General features: G+C 56.8%; 1 protein-coding gene across 1 annotated transcript; it reads right to left on the bottom strand.

Annotated features, from left to right (window-relative positions):
* Window positions 1–37: 37 nt before the first annotated feature.
* On the bottom strand, window positions 38–11,789 carry GAL3ST4 (galactose-3-O-sulfotransferase 4). The gene is made up of 4 exons (XM_006127262.3): window positions 11,548–11,789; window positions 9,097–9,207; window positions 2,466–2,802; window positions 38–1,415 (listed from the first exon to the last, which is right to left on the bottom strand). Exons 2-4 carry the CDS (start codon window positions 9,204–9,206, stop codon window positions 609–611), a joined length of 1,254 nt encoding a protein of 417 aa, XP_006127324.1. The 5' UTR covers window position 9,207; window positions 11,548–11,789; the 3' UTR covers window positions 38–608.
* Between the last annotated feature and the right edge of the window lie 7,370 nt (window positions 11,790–19,159).

Here is a 19,159-nt window from a genome sequence, read left to right as displayed (position 1 = left end):
CCCCCATGTGCTGGTGATTTACACTCTCCACACCAAGTTCCTGATTGAATAATTTTATAAGAGGAAACAACCCAAAGGAAAGTGGGACTATAATGACCCCGGGATGGAGAAGAGAAGTACTGAGTAACACAGATGTCACCAGGCACTCCTGCCCAGCACCAGTCCGGTGCTAAAACAGTAATCAATATTGTCCAGGTGGAGTCTCTGGGAGACATTGGGGTGAAGCTGGGGGGCTGTCCTCCATTCTCTCACCCCGACATGACATGGTTTCCTTCCTATAGTTTATAGTTTGGTTCAATGGCTCTTAGCCCCCTCCTCTCCACGTACACATTGCTCCAGCCCCATTGGACTCAGGATATTGGAGGATTCTAGGCAGGGGCTATCCCCACTTTTTTCCTTCTGTTATGGGGGCTGTTCCCCACATCTCCCCATCTCTGTGCTGGGGCGGGGCTTTCCCCGTCTTCCCACCTGTCTGTGCCAAGGGTGCTGTGCCACACATCTCCCCATTTGTCTGTGCCATTGGGCTGGACTGGGGGTAAGTGTTGCACGCATCTGTCTGGTCCAGGGGTTTATGCTGGGGGCAGAGGGTGGGGAAAGGCAGCCCCTAGCTACCTGCCCCCCGCTGTGGCCGAACTGTTGGCCCCAAACTGTCTGGCATCCAGTGCATCCTTATACTGCAACTCAGGGGTGACCATGCGGGTGCAGAGCTGTCGGTCTGTGGGCCCCAGCCCTGGCCTCAATGCATAACCCAGAATCTGTGCCTGGCCAAATTGGAAGGGGCGGATGTGTTCATCAGGAATACCAGCTGCTTCCACGGGGCCCCCACCCTGCAGGCACCGCCCGGCTAGCTCTCGGCGCCGTTCTTGCAGCCTTGCCACCTCAGCCCGCAGCCGGTCCAGGCCAAAAGCCTCCACGCGGCGCCAGAAGCTGCGATTGAAGTGAGTGTAAAGCTGCCAGTCCAGGGCATTCCAGTTTCGCAACTGGGCAGCCTGGGCTGGCGCCAAAGGTCGCACAGCCTGGGGGCTGCGCCCATTGTGCCGGAAGGCGTCCATATCAGCTTCGGCCCAGCATAGCGCCTCCCGCAGCAGCACCAGTGACTCATCAAAGTGCTCTGTCAGCAGCACCAGTGGGAAGGTGCGCTCCAGCCAGGCTAGCACCTCCTGCACTGCTTTGGGGCCCAGCTTGGCTGGTGGTGCCAGCCCAAAGTCAAACCATAGCAGGTTGCGCGCATAATGGTTGCCCCTCTCATTCGGGTCATAGAAGTGCTCAGGTGCTGACAGGAACTGGGCCAATGAGCCGGCCCGGCGGAAAGCTGGCGCCACAGCCCGGTAGTAGGAGAAGGCAGATTCAGCCAACGCCCCTGGGTCCCGTACAATAGAGAAGTAAAAGCTGTCGGGGGGCATCACTTTCTGCACCTGTGGGAAAGGAGAATAGGGAAGTGTGGCGGGGAGTCCCCAGAACCCCCCAAACCCATCTTGAGGGTTGCCAGGTGTCCAGTTTTGAACCGGACAGTCCCGTATTTGAGCTTTCTGTCTGGGAAACAAATTGAACAAATACTGGACATATAAATGTCCGGTATTTTCTAATTAAATAAGTTTTATTATTATCATGAGTATCAGTATGTAGTTGTGTACTGCCTGGCTGGTAGATGCGCTTACGCTGCGTGAATGTGTCTACTAGCCAGGCACTATGCAACTACGCAGTAGGGAGGGTGGGAGGGGGTGGGGCCGGGGTGGGATGGAATCCCTGGAGCCGGATTCGCTGGTGCACTCCACCAGAACTGTGAGCAGGACAGGGAGCACCCCGGCATCTGCATGCGCCTGGGCCAACCCTGCTCTTCACCGGCTGGTTCCCCCCCAGCCAGCCCTGCTCTCCCAGACTCCCTCCCGGCCAGCCCTGCGTCCCGCCGGCTGGTTCCCCCCCCCCCGATCTCCTCCGGCCAGCCCCACTCCCCCCAACCCTCTCTCTGCCAGCCCGGCTTCCCGCCGGCCGGTCCCCCCAACCCGATCTCCCCTGGCCAGCCCCGCTCCCCCCAAACCCCTCTCTGCCAGCCCTGCTCCCTGCTGGCCGGTTCCCCCCGGCCACCCCACTCCCCCCAACCCCCTCCCTGCCAGCTCTGCTTCCCGCCGGCCAGTTCCCCTCCCCCCCCCGATCTCTCCTGGCCAGCCCCGCTCCCCTCCTGGCCAGTCTCCCCCACCCCCAATCTGAGATCAAGTGTGTCCAGTATTTTTTTCAAACCATCTGGTAACCCTACCCATCCTCCCAGGGCTGCCATGCTCATCCCTCAGAGCCCTCCAGCTCTCCCGGCTACACCTTAAATTACAGCACCCCTGTGGCCCTCCATCTTCTCCCTCCTGTGCCCTCTGCTCTGACTTCTCTCCCAGGCTCTTCTGGTCCCTCCGGGGTCCCCACCAATGCATAGCCACCAGCCAACCGACTTCCCCCAAGATTCCACCCTGCCACACCTCAGGCAGGTTGAAGCGCATGTGATGGCATAGGATGTCAAATGTAGGACCCCCAGGCCGGTAGCCCTTCACCCGCCGGGCCTGGAAAGGCTGGGGGTACCCAAGCTGGTAGCGGGGGGGCAGGGCGAAGCGCAGGCCGTGGCTCTCCCCGAACCGGTGCAACAGGTTCACGATGGTGCTGCTGCCTGTCTTGTGCGTCTTCAGGAAGACGATGTGGCGCCGGGGCTGACAGGGCTGGGGGGCCGAGAGGTTTGGGAGTCCTGAGCTGGGGGCAGCCCCTTCCTTACCCACAGCCCCGGGGAGCAACCGCAGGTGGGGCAGCCGCTCCGAGAAGCCCCTGGAACAGAAGTGGGAAGTGAGAGAGGACAGGGCTCTCAGCCCCTGACCCCCAACTATGGGGGGATCTCCCCACTGGGCTTCCAGCCTGAAGTGGGGGGTACCCCCATGACTCCAGGGCCCAAGGAGCTTCCCAGCTTGCAATGGCCCAGCCTGGCCCCTGTGTTGCCCTGACTCTAGAGCTGTGGGACCCCCAAGCAGCTCAGCCCCCTACAGAGGAGCCATGGCCCCAGACAAGGCCTGTCTCCTCAGTGTGCAGGGTGCCAGAGCTGGACACAGCCTGTGAGCCAAGCCAGCCAGTCACCTCCCGACTCTCACATGTGACCTCTCGTGTTAATCCCCCTGGGGGAGACCGGCCCTTGTGTTCCTGCCCCACATTGTTAGCTTGTACTCTGTCCGCAGTCCACCCTAAGCCCCACTCCAGGCTCACAGCACGGCTGTTCCAGCTGTGTGTGGGGGAGGGGGAGGGGGAAGGGGGGCAGAGGCGGGCTTGGTTTCCCTTCCCTTGTGGACCTTTGCCTTTGTCTGTGCTGAGTTTTGCTGTGTGGATTTCAGATCCAACCTCCAATGTCTCCAGGCCATTTGGATTAGGGATGTAACAGTGTAGTTGATTAACTGATTAACCAATAAGCAAAAGCGTATAGGTTAATGCTATAGACTACATGCATTTCCCTCCCCCGATCCTTGTCAGTACATTTTTTTAGCAGGCTGGCCAGCAGCTCAGCTCAGTTCTGGCTTGCACCAGGTCCAGAACCTACTCCTGCTGCAGCTCTGCTTTTAAAGTGTATTAGGAGACAGGCAGGAAGCCCGGCTCAGGTCCAGGTCCAGGAGCTTAGACCCCCCCTTAGACAGGGGCTGCTGCCACCTTGTTCTGTTGCCTCTTTATCAGAGGCAGCAGCACTGGGCAACAGGCAGTCAGTCCAGAAGGGGAGCTGGTTTTCAAACTGGCTCCCCTCTTGGACTAGCTCTCACCTGACACCCTGCACTGCTGCCTCTATGACAGCAGCTGCTGGTGCCCCCCCAGGGACTATAGAATAGTGAGTAACTGATAAGAATTCATAAGGTTACTTAACTATTTAATTAACCGATATTTAACATCCCTAATTTGGATCTTGAGCCCATTCTGCACAGAGCGCCCTGCCCTGCCCAGCCCGCCCAATTTTATAACCAGCCTCTGCAATGAGCTACTCAGTGAAAACAGCAGCTGGTCCAAACTCTTCCAGGACCCATAGCCTCAACCAGCTTCATTCTGGCCCCATTTCTTTAGTTGGCTTCTGAGACTGTCTTGCAGGGCTGCATCAAAAGCTGGGCTTAGTTTGGGATCTAGCGCATCAGCCGCTTGCTCCTATCCACCAGGCAGGGCACCCCCAGAGATGGAAATGACACTCATGTGGCAAGACTGGGGTGTGACTGCACCGCATCACCCCACCGGTGTCTCCAGGAATGGGGGGTAGGCTGCCATCCCCTGTGTCCTCTGGGTTCCCCTCTCTATGGCTGGTTGGTCCATTTGCCCCCTTTCTGTCCTTGCTGCCTTCCTGGCTAGAGAAAAGCTCCCAGGTCTGCAATGGCTTTGGCTAGTCCATGAAGTGGGGATTGTAGGGATTTTATTGCCCTTGCTATGTTACATGTGATTTCTATTGTCTTGTAGTAACCCTGGGCACTGCACTAACTCCTAGATGGTGATGGGAATTTCGGTGTGACATTGTCAGGTTGGTTACTTGCTCATGGGATGAACTCCATTTTGGGTGATACCTTCACACAACAAGAACAATGCATTTCCCTCCACATAGGCAAGGGCATAAAAAGGGCCCTAGAGTAGGGTGCCTTAATTTGTTTTCATTCCAGCTCATCACTTCAGAAGCAGCTTTTCTGTTAAATGGGATGGGAAGGGCCCACCCTGACAAAGGACGTATTCCAGAGACTTAAGCTAGCAGTTTGTTCCATCTCTGCTGAGAGCCTGCACCAGGAACTTTGTGATTGGGGTAGGTAACATCATTTCTTTAACAATTCTACTCTCAACCTTTTCTTCTTTCGCTAATAAACCTTTAGATGTTAAGAGTCTAAAGGACTGGCCCAGCATACTCTTTTGGGTAGGATCTGGGTTATAAATTCACCTGGGAATGTGGCTGGTCCTTTGGGGCTGGGAGACCCAGTTTGAAGTTGGTGAGATTGGTTTTCATAACCTCTCTCCTGGGTAGGGAGTGGTGCTGGCTGTGGCACAGGTAAAGCTGGAGTGTCTGGCTCTAAGGGGGTTGCTTGTGTGAGTTCTTGCTGGCCAGTACGGCAAACAGAAGTGCCCTGTGTGACTGGTTTGGGGCCATATAGTGAAGGACCCCAAATCTGTCTCTAAGCAATTTGCTCTGATTTCACCCTCTCTGTGGGGTCCCCAGAACCCATCATATTTCAGTGGGTTTTCTTGGGAATCATGGGGCACTGCAAGCACAGATCTGTGAGTCTGCATCCCCTTGGGAACAGTGGGGAGATGGCCTAGAACAGTGTTTCTTAAGCTTTTTAAGACCGAGGAACTCCAAATAATTTTTTTTATGAAGAACTTAAAGGGCAGCTTTGTTGAACTCTGTTGTTCTCCGTGGCACACCTCTGACCGCCTTGCAGCACATCGGTGTTCCCCAGAACACAGTTTAAAAAACACTGGCCTAGAACCATCTCCTTAAGAAGGACACTTTTGAGCTGTGTAAGGAGAGGGCTGTGAATTGGGAAGTCCCCCAAAGCCCAGCTAATTGTCCAGCTGGAAGAGAATGATCCTCCCCAGAGCTGGTTCCTGTGGGGCACCAGAGCTGTGCATTGACCAAGCCAGTTCCAGCCAGGAGTGGCATGACTAGCTGCAGCAGGACAGAGGAGTTGGTTCACGGGTGTGGCTGTGGCATTGCGGAGGACAGTGGAGGACACAGCCCTGTCTGGGGAGGGCTCAGGCATTGTCTGAGCATTGCAGGACTCTGACAATGAGTGGCAACCACTTGTCCCTAGAGCAGGGCCTGGAGCAGCTCCTGACAGGCCCTAGGTCCCATTGAACCATTGGACTTTGCAGCCGGTAGCTGAAATGGGGCAGCCCTGCTTTCGGCACCATATCTCTGCCCTGCTGGGTCAGTCCAAAGATCCAGCCATCCAGGGACCAGCAACTCTGCAGCCAGCCCCCCGATATCCACAGGCAGAGAGGTGTAGGGATGCCTGGAGCACAGACCTGTGGCCTGAACTATCTTGTCTGGTAGCCACTGGGAGGGGCAGGGAGATGACCCCCTGGTGGGTATGTTCCCTGGGACCGGGGCTGACTCCTTGCTGGAATCCATCCCCCTGTGACCAGCTCACCCTTGCCCAGCAGGCAGAGATCAGAGAGGTGCTGTGCTCCCACCAGCAGCTGTTCTCCAACAAGCCCGGTCTCATCAACCTGGCTGTCCACTGGATAGAGATGGACACCCACCCCCCTGTGCACTGCTCCTCATTCAGAACTATGGGGAAGTTGGCCCAGGACCTCGCAAGAGTGGTCCAGGTCATGCTGGCGCTAGGGGTGATCCAACCATCCTCCAGCCCCTGGGCCTCTCCTGTGGTGCTGGTTCCCAAGAAGGACGGGTTGATCCAGTTCTGTGTGGACTATCGGAAGCTCAATACCACTACCATGTCCGATGCCTCCCCATGCCTAGGCCTGATGAGCCCCTGGAAAAGCTGGGAGGAGTTTGCTACCTCACTACCATGGACCTCATTAAGGGCTATTGGAAGGTGCTGCTGGACCCCAAGGCCTGGCTGAAATCTGCGTTTATCACCCCAGTGGGGCTCTATTAGTTCCTGGTCCTGCCTTTTGGCTATGGGGAGGGAGCATCTGCCACCTTCCAGAGCTTGGGGACCAGCTGCTGTGGGGGATGGAGGGCTTTACCCTGGCTTATACGGAGGATATTTGCATCTTTAGCCAGACTTGAGAGGGCCATGTGTCCAAGGTCAGCCAAGTGCTGGATCAGCTGCAGGGGGCCGGGATGACTGTAAAGGCTGGGAAGTGCAGGGTGGGGATGGCCGAGGTGTCTTACCTGAGCCATAAGATGGGGAACGGCTGCTTAAAGCTAGAGCCGGCCAAGGTGATTGGTTGGTTCCCCAGACTAAGCAGGTCCAGGCCTTCGTTGGGATGGTGGGGAACTACTGGAGGTTTGTGCCCCACTTTAGTTCTATGGTCACCCCCATCAGTGAGCTGTGTAGGATGGGCAGGCCAGACAAGGTGGTCTGGACCGAGCAGTGCCAGGGGGCTCTCTGCGCACAGATGAAGACCTTGGTCCAGGCCCCATTGTTGGAAAACCCAGACTTTGACAAGTCCAAGTTCACCCAGCCCCAGAGCCCGGGCTGGGCGCGGTGCTGATGCAAACTGGCCCTAGTGGGGAGAAGCGCCCCACTGTGCACTTGACAAGATGCTGCTGCCGTGGGAGCAGCGTTCCGCGGCCAGAGAAGCAACGCCAGGCCCCGGGCTGGGCCCTTCCAATGCTGCAGCCCTGTCTATTTGGGCGGAGATTCCCGGTGTGCGCTGACCTCACCCCCTGACCTGGCTGCACCAGGTGAAAGGGGCCAACGCTGAGCTGGGGCCTGCTCCTGCAGGATTACAACATGGAGGTGAGTCCATGTGAAGGGGAGTGCTAATGTCACAGCTGATGCTTTACTCTGGGGCAGGGCCCTGCACTTCTCCAGGCCAAGTGAACCTGCTCAGTTCAGACTGGAAGGGGGAGAATTGTGATGAAGTGGGGATTGTATTCACTCTGTTTGCTTTGTTATGTTGCATGTGATTTCTATTGTCCTGTAGTAACCCCGAGTGTGTGTGTGCCTCAGTTTCCCTTGGGACTCTACTAATAGCGAGATGGTGGTGGGAATTTGGGTGTGGCAGCCTTCTCCATGTTCACAATGTCGGATGCCTTCGGTAACCTTAGCCTGGAAAGGTAGTGTGAGTGGCTCTTGCTGGCTTAGGGTGCAGAGATGGGGGGCAGGACCCTTAGTTCAGAGTCCCCTCCCCAGGATGGACGATGCTGGCTGCTTCTGGTTCCTCTGCTGACAAGTCTGTTCTATACTGTCCCTGTCATCTGATAAATCTTCTTTTCTACCTGCCGGCTGAAAGTCACATCTGGCTGCAGATGGGGGTGCAAGGCCTGGGACTCCCTCCTACTGCAGTGACACCCCCTTTTGCCTACCTTCCCTGGCCCGGGCTGGGGGTCACTATGTCAGTGCCAATGTCTGATTTTATCCTGACTCTCCTGTGCGGTTCTTTTGTCTCCATCCCAGCAATGCGCCCGTCTTCGCACTGGAGGTGGGATTTTGGGTCCTAATGTTTGTCCTGTATTGGCTCTGTCCTCCCTTCCCAGAAGCTGGGTCTGTCCTGAAGAAAGTCCAGTCTTCACTCTCCTTTCTCCCAGGGCAGCACCATTCCCTGTAAGCTGGGCACTTGTGCAGCTGCTCAGGAGAGATTCCACTGCTGCCCAGCAGATTAGTACAGTGTCCACAGCCAGCAGCCTGTGTTTCTACTGGTGGTGCACATCTGCACATGTATTGGTGCACAAAACAAAATTTATTCTGTACGGCTGTGTCTACACTGGCCCCTTCTTCGGAAGAGGCATGCTAATTTCTAATTTTGGAATAGGGAAATCCGCGGGGGATTTAAATATCCCCCGCGGGACTTAAATAAACATGGCCGCCGCTTTTTTTCCGGCTTGGGGAAAAGCCGGAAAAGAGCGTCCAGACTGGCGCGATCCTCCGGAATAAAGCCCTTTTCCGGAGGATCTCTTATTCCTACTTCAGGAATAAGAAGTAGGAATAAGAGATCCTCCGGAAAAGGGCTTTATTCCGGAGGATCGCGCCAGTCTGGACGCTCTTTTCCGGCTTTTCCCCAAGCCGGAAAAAAAGCGGCGGCCATGTTTATTTAAATCCCGCGGGGGATATTTAAATCCCCCGCGGATTTCCCTATTCCAAAGTTAGAAATTAGCATGCCTCTTCCGAAGAAGGGGCTAGTGTAGACGTAGCCTACATGGATGGAAAAAATGAGAGGGAACATTGCAGGGTAGCCCAGAGGCCAGGACAGTCTGAGTCATTGGCTGGATTCACAGCATAAGAAGGGAAGCCCTGCTCTCCCCAGCCTGGGAAGAACAGCAGAGGACAGAGGGATACGCAGAAGGATCAGCAGGAACTGGGTGGAGGGCTCACTGGCACCTGGAAACTCGGCAGACACACTCCTCCCTTACGGTAGGCAGAGGTCCCTGCAGTTCCCTTACGTGGCCATCAGGTGTCAACCCCATTCCACCTGCACCTAGGGACTCACCTCTGCTGGAAGGGTGCCCCCAACAGCTGCAGGGTGAAGCCAATGGTCATACACACGCCCAGCGCAGCTCCCAGCACCTGGAGCCGACAGCACCCCGAGGGCACCTTCATCCTGCCAGGGCACAGAGAGGCCAATGGAACCCAGGTGTCCTCATGCCCAGCTCCTCTCTAACCCCTAGGCCCAGCTCCCCTCCTAGAGCCAGGGAAAGAACCCAGGAGTCCTGGCTCCCAGCCCCCTGCTCTGTCCCACAAGCCCCCACCTCACTTCTCACCACATCTTCTCTCCTACAAAGCCTGATCGTTGTTGCTTGCTCTTTGTGCCCTGCCTGCCAGAGGTTAGCGTCCGGCGCTGAGGCCCCACCCTGCCCCACAGTGCCCCTTAGTGCAGCTCTAGGATCTGGGGTGGTGTTGAATGAGGACTGCCGGGTTCTTCCTGTTATGTCCAGACATGCTGCTTCCCAAACAGGATGACATCTTCCCACATGGGGCAGACAGACAGACAGAGCTCTCCTTCCCGGCTGCATGGATGTCCTCTCCAATGCAGCCCTGCAGTGCCCCTCATCCTGACCCGCAGCCCCTGCCAGCCCAGGCCTGAGCTCTCCCAGCCCCGCCAGTGCCCCTCACTCCTGACCTACAGCCGCTGCCAGCCCCACCCTGGGCTTCCCCAGCCTGCTGGTGCCTCTCTATCCCCCCAGCTGCATACTTGACAGTGGTGACCAGTACAGCTGTCACCACCTGATCACTCGGGCTGGAGTGGGGGTTCATGGGCAGAGTGGGCTGGGTGGGCCTTGGGTTCTCTGTTTGTCCTAGGCTGGCCACAGGGTGGCTGTCCGTCCATCTGTCTGATGGAGACTGAGTAGCCATCCCAACACTGCTGTGAAGGGCTGCCCCAGAGGCTGGGAGATGCAGGAGGGGGCGGAAGTGCTGGAGCTAGTGCTGCCTTCCTGCTGCAGGATGGGGTGCAAGTGGAGGCTGTGCTGTAGGGAAGGAGCAGTGCTGGGGGAGCTGTGTTATGGGGAGGAAGCGGTGCTAGGGGCACTGTGCTATGGGGAGGGAGCTGTGCTGAGGGAGCTGTGTTATGGGGAGGAGGCGGTGCTAGGGGCACTGTGCTATGGGGAGGAGGCGGTGCTAGGGGCACTGTGCTATGGGGAGGGAGCAGTGCTGAGGGAGCTGTGTTATGGGGAGGAAGCGGTGCTAGGGGCACTGTGCTATGGGGAGGGAGCTGTGCTGAGGGAGCTGTGCTATGGGGAGGAGGCGGTGCTAGGGGCACTGTGCTATGGGGAGGAGGCGGTGCTAGGGGCACTGTGCTATGGGGAGGGAGCAGTGCTGGGGGAGCTGTGCTGTAGGGATGGGGCGGTGGTAGGGGTGCTGTACTGTAGGGAGGGGGCGGTGGTAAGGGCACTGTGCTATAGGGAGGGGGCTGTGGTAGGGGTGCTGTTCTGTAGGGACAGGGAGAGCTGCTCCACCCTAGAATTAACTGCATTTGACCCCCAGCGTGGGGCCCAGGCTTAGTGTAAGGTGAGCAAGGCTGTTGCCTTGCACCTCATTGATCAGTGTTTGGACTGCTGCTTGCTGCCCAGGCTGGGAGCTACCCGGACACGCAGAACAGCCAACCACTGTGTGTCTCCTTATGCTGAGCCTGCCCTACGTGTGGGCCCCATGGTGTTTGTAGGGGCACGCTGGGGGATCCATGGTGCTGCCGAGAGCTGCTCCTGGGGAGAGTGGGGCCCAGCAGCGGAGCCAGGGCTGCTGTTGGCTGCTGTGGGCTGGGGTTCGGCCAGATGGCTCTAACCACAGATCTGGGCCCCACCCTCTCCCATCTGCATCCCATTAGAGTAACCATAGCCCTCCTCCCTGCAGTCAGACAGACAGGCCCCAGGCCCAGACCAGGGCAGGGTGTGGGGTGGGGAGATGGGAGGCAGGATGTGGGGTTAGGGGTGGTGTGGGGAAATAGGGGGCAGGATGTGGGTTAGAGGAGGCGTGGGAAGATGGGGGGAAGATTGTGGGGCTGAGAGCTATTTTCCACCACCCCCTCTGTTCCTCAGCTCCCCTGCCACCCCCCCAGCCCACGTTTCCACTTGTGTCTCTTGTGTCTTGTTGGCAGAGTTGGTGGGGGCAGAGGTCTCACATGGCTGGGGGGGCACTTGGGGGCTGGGCCCCTTCCCCATAGCCCTTATGGGCTCCGTCCTGCCACAAAGGGAGCTTTGAAGCCCCCCCCCCCCGAAAGCAGATGCCTGTGGCTGGGTAGTCCCGGATGACTGATGCTCAATGGGGGTTCCCCTCCAGGGGCTCAGCCCCCCAAACCTCCTGCCCCTTCCAAACCCTAAATCTCCCCAAAACCCAGCTGCTCTCTGCCTCCCCTGGGTGGGCTCTGTGACCCCCCCCATCTGCCTCTCTGCATGCCCCCATCTGTCTGTCTGTGTCTGCAGACTTCTCCCTTCCCGGTACTTACCCAGCGTTGAGGGGTGAACTGCTGGAGTTTGCTTTACTTCTGCTCCCAGGGACCAGGACCCCCCATTCCTGGGGTGGGAGCTGTTATGAGACCTCCCCGGGTCTCTCCCTGTGTCCCCACCACTTTTGCTTTGTCCCCCTATCTGTCCTGCCCCCCCGTCTGCCCTCACCCCCCCGCCTGCTTCTTTCTCTCCTAACTTTTTCCCTTCTAACTTTTCTTCTCTACTCCCTTTGTCTCTCCCCCAGCATCTCCCTTGTCTCCTCCCTTCCCCCCTCCCCGCCCCCTGTCTCCACCCCTCCCTCCCCCCCCTCCAGCAGTGCATTTCCCAGCATCCTTCACAACACAAATCTCATTCCTGACAGGGGGAGAACAAGGGAGAAGTAGCTGCCTCCCCAGATTCCCCCAGTCCCAGCATCTGGACATCCGGGCCTGGGAGGTAAGACTCCACGGGCCTGGCTGTCAGCCCCCCAACCCCTCTTTCCAGAGTTAATGCCCAGAGTAACCAGGGTGTGGGCTCAGCCTCCCTCCAAAGCCCAGGACAGGCCAGAGACGCTCTAGGGCCTGCCCCCCACATCTCCCCAGCTTGTATGCAGCCGGACAGAGACACAGGCCAGGCTCTGACATGCAAACTGAGAGACACAACACGGAGCAGCACAGCATATGCCTCTGGCGCAGCCCGGAGAACTCAGCAGCAACGCAGACCAGGGACTTGTCACAGCCTGGCACCAGTCCCAGACTCATGGGGGGGAGGCGCCCACGGCACAAGACACAGACACTCAGGAGACACCCACAGCACAATACACGCACACAAACACAGGAGATGCACACAGCATGACACACAAACACACATGGGAGAGATGCACATGGCACAATACACAGATATGCCCTGGGGACATGCACATGGCATGACATAGGGATAGATCTGAGGGATACGCACATGGCAGGACACATGGACATGCCCGGGGATGCACACATGGCAGAAGACACGGACAGATCCAGGGGATGCACAAATGGCACAACAAATAAACAGACGCGAGAGACACCCACATGGCATGACACATGGACACATCTGGGTGATGTGCAAATGGCATGATACATGGAAAGACACACAGAATGTACACACAGTACAACACAAGGACACACATGGGGATGTGCACATGGCACGACACAAGGACACACATGGGTGACGTGCACATGGCATTACACAAGGACACACACAAGGGACATGCACATAGCATGACACAAGGACAGTCCCAAGAGAGCAATATAGGCCATAGCACACGGGAACTCCGGGAATGTGCACATGGCTTGGCACATGGAGGGATACATGGAATGTGCACACAGACAGGCACAAAACACAGACACACACGAGACACGCTTCTGGCAGGAGACACGGACACACACAGGGGGCATGCACATGGTACGAGACATGGACAAACCTGGGAAGCAAGCATAGCACAAGACACAGATATACATTGGTGACATGCACCCAGCACGAGACATGGACACTCTGAGGGGATGTGCACACAGGCACACATGGGGGACCCACACACAGCATGAGACACAGGCACTCTGGGAACACGCACAAGAAACAACATATAGACACTCCCAGGGGCACAAAGGGGACCCACACACGGGTGAAGCACAGATGGCACAAAACATGGACACATGCCAGACATGCATATGGCATAAGACATGTTAACGCCCGGGGTATGTGGACATGGCAGAAGACACAGGCATACACAAGGGAAGTGCACATGGCATGAGACACAGATATACCTCGGATATGCACACAGCACAATGCACAGAAACACACACTACATGACACATTGATATACCATGACACACAGACACACCCAGAGAACACACACATGATAAGGTCACACATGGCGGGATCCTAACACAACACTGCCCTCTTCCTCGAGCTGCCATTAGCACAAAACCCCTTAGGGTGGGATTGGGTCAGCCTCCCGCAATCGCTCACCCTCCCCAGCTCCTCACCCCCCGTGTGTGCAGCTCTCCTGGCCAGCCGGGGAGCCTAGCCTAGTCCAAAGCCTGGGACCAGGCCCTGTGTTCTCTGAAAGCTGGGCACTTGTGTGGCCATTCAGGAGAAATTCAAATGCTGCCCAGCTGATTAGCAGATCACCCACAGGGCCTGCCACTGGCAGCATGTGTTTCTATACACATCCCCATATGCCATGGTGCACATATCATTTATTCTGCACATATATGGAAAAAATTAGGGGAGGGATATTGGCCAGGCTTCAGCAAGAGATTCAGGCTGTGAGCTCTGTGAGCTCAGTTGTTGGCTCAGTGCTGGCGACTGGGGGTGGTAGGGCGCTGTACATCATAGCAGCCAGCCAGCCACCATGCCCTGCATCTCAGTGTCTCTCAGTGCCAGGCGAGGGGGCCCCATGTAACTGGCCACCCCACCCCACCCCACCCCACCCCACCGGTGACTGCGGCACTGTGGTATCTCAGCACCCAGCAAGGGCCCTGTGCATGTGCATGTGCATGACACACACACCTCCCTCTATAGCTGTGGTTCCTTCCTGCCTGCCCTAGGAGGTGACATTTCCTGTCCAGTCCAGGGGTAAGGGTAGGTTAGGTTTAGGAAGTTCAAGGGGGCCTGGCATCATTCCCAGCTGCTGCCTTGCAGTCACCCAGCAAAGTGCTGTAACGTGCCAGAGCTGTCCCTGGGCAATGCCCCATTTCCAGCCCGCCCTGATCCCTAGGGGTATGTCTACACTACCCCGCTAGTTCGAACTAGCGGGGTAGTGTAGACATACCCTCACTCCTGCCCCAGGCTCTGCAAACATGGGCCAGAGGAAACCTGGCCCTACACCCACAAATAATATTCCCCAGCAGGGACCACTTGCCTAGCACTGAGATGCAGCTACCTCTGGGGTGGGGCAGCTGGTTACACAGTGACCCTATCACAGAGGCACAGGTTGTGCCCACTCTTGGTCCTTCTTGGGGGGCAACTCCAGTGCTGCAGCTCCTTCTTGCAGGCCACTCTCCTGGGGTTTGAGCTCCCTCCACCCACCTCCTGGGACTGCACCTCTCTGAGCTCCCACTCACTCTGGCCCCTGGAGCCTCCACTCGCAGGGGGACTAGTGCAGCCCTGTTCTCAGACCAGAGCGACTCTCCGCCAGCGGCACACAGGAGGGTTCATTGAGCATTGAACTCAGTGTAACTACCACTGGGCAGATTTGAACCTGGGCCCTCTGAAATATAGTACAGGAGCCTCTACCCTCTGAGCTAAAAGCCACCTGGCTCCCAGCCCATGCTGTAGCGGTTTCTTGATCTTAGCTGTTGCTGTGGTCTAGGTCCCACTTGCATAGCTCAGTAACCATGCTAGGGCTATGTCTACACTGGCGCAATCTTGCGCCAGAAATATGCAAATGAGGCTAAGCGTGGAATATCGCGGAGCCTCATTTGCATATCTAATGAGCCACCATTTTTGCAAAAGAGGCTCTTGCGCAAGAAGGAGCGTCTATAGTGCCCCTTCTTGCACAAGAAAAACCCTTTTGCGCAATGCTGTTACGTTGATTATTTTCAGGAATAACGGCATTGCACAAGAGGGTTTACTTGCGCCAAAAGGGGCAGTGTAGACTCTCCTTGCGCATGAGCCTCTTCCGCAAAATGGCAGCTCATTAGATATGCAAATGAGGCTCTGCGATATTCCACTCTTAGCCTCATTTGCATATTTCTGGCGCAAGATCGCGCCAGTGTAGATAAAGCCTAGGTGTGTGGGTTACACCAGCACAGCCTGCAGGCCTGGCCCCCTCAGCCCAACAAGTCTGAGTCTCCCCTGCAGCCAGGTGGGCTCTGCCTGCTCCCCCTGCCCAGGCCAGCAGGCCCCTCCTCCCAGCCCAGCCCCCCAAATCCCACCCCAGCAGCCCCTCCCCTGGCCTCTGTCTTCTGCCCAGGTAACCAGGGTCACCCGGGCCTCCCTTTTTCCCGCCTCCCTTCTCCTCGGTGGGCCCTCACCTGCAGGGCCGGATTAAGACCTTTAGAGGCCCTAAGCACTGAAAAGTTTATGGTGCCCCCCCTTCTGTAATTCAAAATAAAAACAATACTATACCGTAAAATCTCTTCTTTCTTTTGGTGCCCCTGCTAGAGACCCTAAGCACTGAAAAGATTATGGTGCCCCCCCGCTCCATATGTAATTCAAAATAAAAACAATACTACACTGTCAAATCTCTCTCTTTTTTTTTGTGTGTGCCCCTGCTTTGCTGGTGCCCTAAGCACGTGCTTAGTCTGCCTATTGGGTAATCCAGCCCTGCCTGGTGCTGGCTCACATCCTTTAGTCCCAACATGTGCCCCACTCTCAGCCCCTGTCCCCAAAGACCCCACACACTGAGAGGCTGCAAATGCACAAGGGCCCTTTGTTCTTTGTCCTGCTGCACGGATGGGATAACACAGGACTCTGGCAGGGGAGTGGCTCTTTTCACTGATGTGTGTGACCTTTAACTTCTTCTGTGGGGCTCAGAGGTGGGGCAACTGCACTGTCCCACTGCCAGCCTTGTGTGGGGTGGGGCTTCTCTAGCTGAGACTCCAGCCCCACCCCCTAGCACTCCCTAGCATGGTCCTGGGGCCAGCCTGGTCTGCCAGGGGTGAGCACCCCCTGCTAAGCCCCTATCCCACCCACCCCCTCTGTCTTTCAATGTATCTGTCATGGATTCCCAGGCTGTGCCCATGATTTGGCCCATATAGTCTCTGGAGGGACGCCCTTCAATGCATCAGCCCCTTCTTGGGGGCAGGGCACTGTCTCTCGGGGGCTGAGCCCCTCCAATTCCTGGGATCACTCCTCTCTGAGCTCCCAACACACCTGGTTCTGCTGTGGGCCCCCTTGGGAGTCCACGGGCTCTGGATCCATGGAGCCTTCACTCACAGAGGGTATGTCTACACTACCCCCCTAGTCTGAACTAGGGGGGGTAATATAGTCATACGGAGTTGCAAATGAAGCCCGGGATTTGAATTTCCCGGGCTTCATTTGCATAAACCGGCCGGCGCCATTTTTAAATGCCGGATAGTTCGGACCCCGTGCTGCGCGGCTACACGCGGCACGGACTAGCTAATTCCACGTACAGGCGTACAGCTAGTTCGAATTAGGAAGCCTAATCCGAATTAGCTAGTCCGTGCCACGTGTAGCCGCACGGCACGGGGTCCGAACTAGCCGGCATTTAAAAATGGCGCCGGCCGGCTTTATGCAAATGAAGCCCGGGAAATTCAAATCCCGGGCTTCATTTGCAACTCCGCATGACTACATTATCCCCTCTAATTCGAACTAGGGGGTAGTGTAGACATACCCAGAGGGACTAGTGCAGCCCTGTTCTCAGACTGCAGCGACTCTCCGCCAGCATCACACAGGAGGGTTCATTGAGCACTGAACCCAGCACCTGTAGGCCTGGCCCCCCTCAGCACCCTCTCTGCCCAGTTCAACAGCCCCCTCCTTCCAGCCAACCCCACCCCAGCAGCTTGTCTTGTCCTCTGTATTCTCTCCAGGTAACTATGGTCGCCGGGGCCCCTCCCCTCTTCTCCGCCTCCCCTCTCCTCTGTCCTTTGTACCCCTGGCTGGGGCCAGCTGGGAAGGTCACCGGGGTCCTCTCCTCACAGCTCATTGGCCTCCCACAGGCTAGACCTGGCTGTGCCATCCCAACTGGGTCTCCATTCTCCAGACCACTGGCTGGGATTCCCAGTTCTGTGCTGGTCACTGCAACATTTTACTAGCATTGTACACTGCATTGGGTACCAGGCAGGAAATGCTCTGCCAGACTGTGTACTGGAGATTTTATTCCTGCCACAAAAACAGGGAGCAGGTGACAGGCTTGTTACACAAAATATGTCTTGGTGGTCTCTGCTTCAAGTACACACTTCAAGCAGTTCTGGAATAAACTACCCTGATACATATATTTAATATTTATACCTTGCAGTTTGCAATTGAAAACAATATGCCTACTTGAAAGGGAAATAAAAACTTTCATGTAAAAAAAAAACAATAAGAACAAAAAACCCCACCTCCCTCTCCCCTTCTGTCACGTACCTACCCCCACTCACGGGGTATGTAGGATCAGGGCGCCCTCGGTGGAGGCTTGGAGGTCCCGATCCCGGGTTTACTCTAGGCCCGCAAGTCTCCGGGGAGAGGCTTACTCGTGCACAAAGGCTGCACTGCCTGCACGGTAGCCTTCTCCCCATCGAGCCACACGTCCCTTTTCTACGACTCCCCGCTAATGGGCTGTAGTCCGTGCCTGCCTCGGGCATCCCTTCTCCCGTCGCTTGCCAGAGTTCCATGGTAAGGGAAGGGACCGGAAAAGGTCCGTCCCAAAGTCTCGTCTTCCCGGCCTTACCCAGTCAGTTTAGGCTGGGTAAGGGAACCTGGGCCCACCCCCACTGCCGGGTTCCAGCCCCAGGACCCTTAGGTGAGGTCGCAGGGACCTTACCTGAATGGTGAGCCATGCATTGGTCACTCACCACCCCTCTCGGGGGCTAGTGCCATTCTTCTCCACACCCCCGTTCTCGGGCCGTTCCTACTGGCTTAGACGCTCCTCCGTCGGCCGTTTCCTCTGGATGAGAGAGGTTCCTGCATCTGCGGTCGCTGGCTCCGTTCTGGTGTTTGCTTCCTGGTCCCGGCTGCTTTGGCGCCTTGCGACCCGCCTCCAGGGCTCTCGGCCCCCCCGTCAGCTTCCCTACTGACCCTGGCATCTCCGATGATTCCCGCACTCCTGTTGGCCCTGGCGTGTCCTGCGGCTCCCATGCGCCCGCTGGCCTTGGCATCTCCAGCCGCTTCCCTGTTCCTACCAGCAGCTCTCGCCTCCCTGCTGGCCTCAGCGTCCCTGGCAGCTTCTGCCCCGATCAGCTGAGCTGGTGCTGCTTTTAATCACGGTGTGCGGCTCCGAGCATATGCACAATAGCGCCGGTGGGGTGGGGGGCAGCACCAGTCTGATCCCGGGCCGAGAGCCTCCCGCTCGCCCAGTCTCAGGAAGAGGGATGGGTCTGGCCTGTCACACACCCTCCCCTTTATGTCTTGTCCAGCGACTTCTCCCGTTTCATCCCCGCTCACTCTCGAAAAAAAGTTGGCATTGCTGTGCCTCTTACCCGTTCTGTGTGCCACTTCAAATTCGTAAGGTTGCAGTGTTAGGTACCAGAGCATTATCCGCAGGTTTGTTTCCTTCATCGAGTTCAACTATCTCAACAGCGCATGGTCGGTGACTAGGATAAACGGGGCCCCGAGCAGTTAATAATGTAAGGCCTCGACTGCCCATCTCACGGCCAATGCCTCCTTCTCGATTGTTGAATACTGGTGTTCTCTGGGGAATAATTTACGGCTTATGAATAATATGGGGTGTTCATTATTCCCTTTCACTTGGGACAGGACCGCCCTGAGCCCCACCTCCGAGGCATCGGTGTGTAAAATAAGAGTTGGAAAAGTCAGGCTGTGTTAATACGGTCAGGATAACCGAAGTTTGAGGGTCTGAAACACCCGCTCACAGGGTTCAAACCAACGGATTTTCCGTGGCTGGTTATTCTTCGTTAACTCCATTAACGGGGCTGCTATTGTCGCAAAATCAGGCACAAATTGCCTATAATATCTGGCTAGGCCTAAAAA

This window comes from Pelodiscus sinensis, chromosome 24 (genome assembly GCF_049634645.1).
Source record: "Pelodiscus sinensis isolate JC-2024 chromosome 24, ASM4963464v1, whole genome shotgun sequence".
In the NCBI taxonomy this organism is placed as follows: domain Eukaryota; kingdom Metazoa; phylum Chordata; order Testudines; family Trionychidae; genus Pelodiscus; species Pelodiscus sinensis.
The sequence above is the reverse complement of the archived record's forward strand: the minus strand, read 5'-3'. Positions and strand labels throughout refer to the sequence as shown.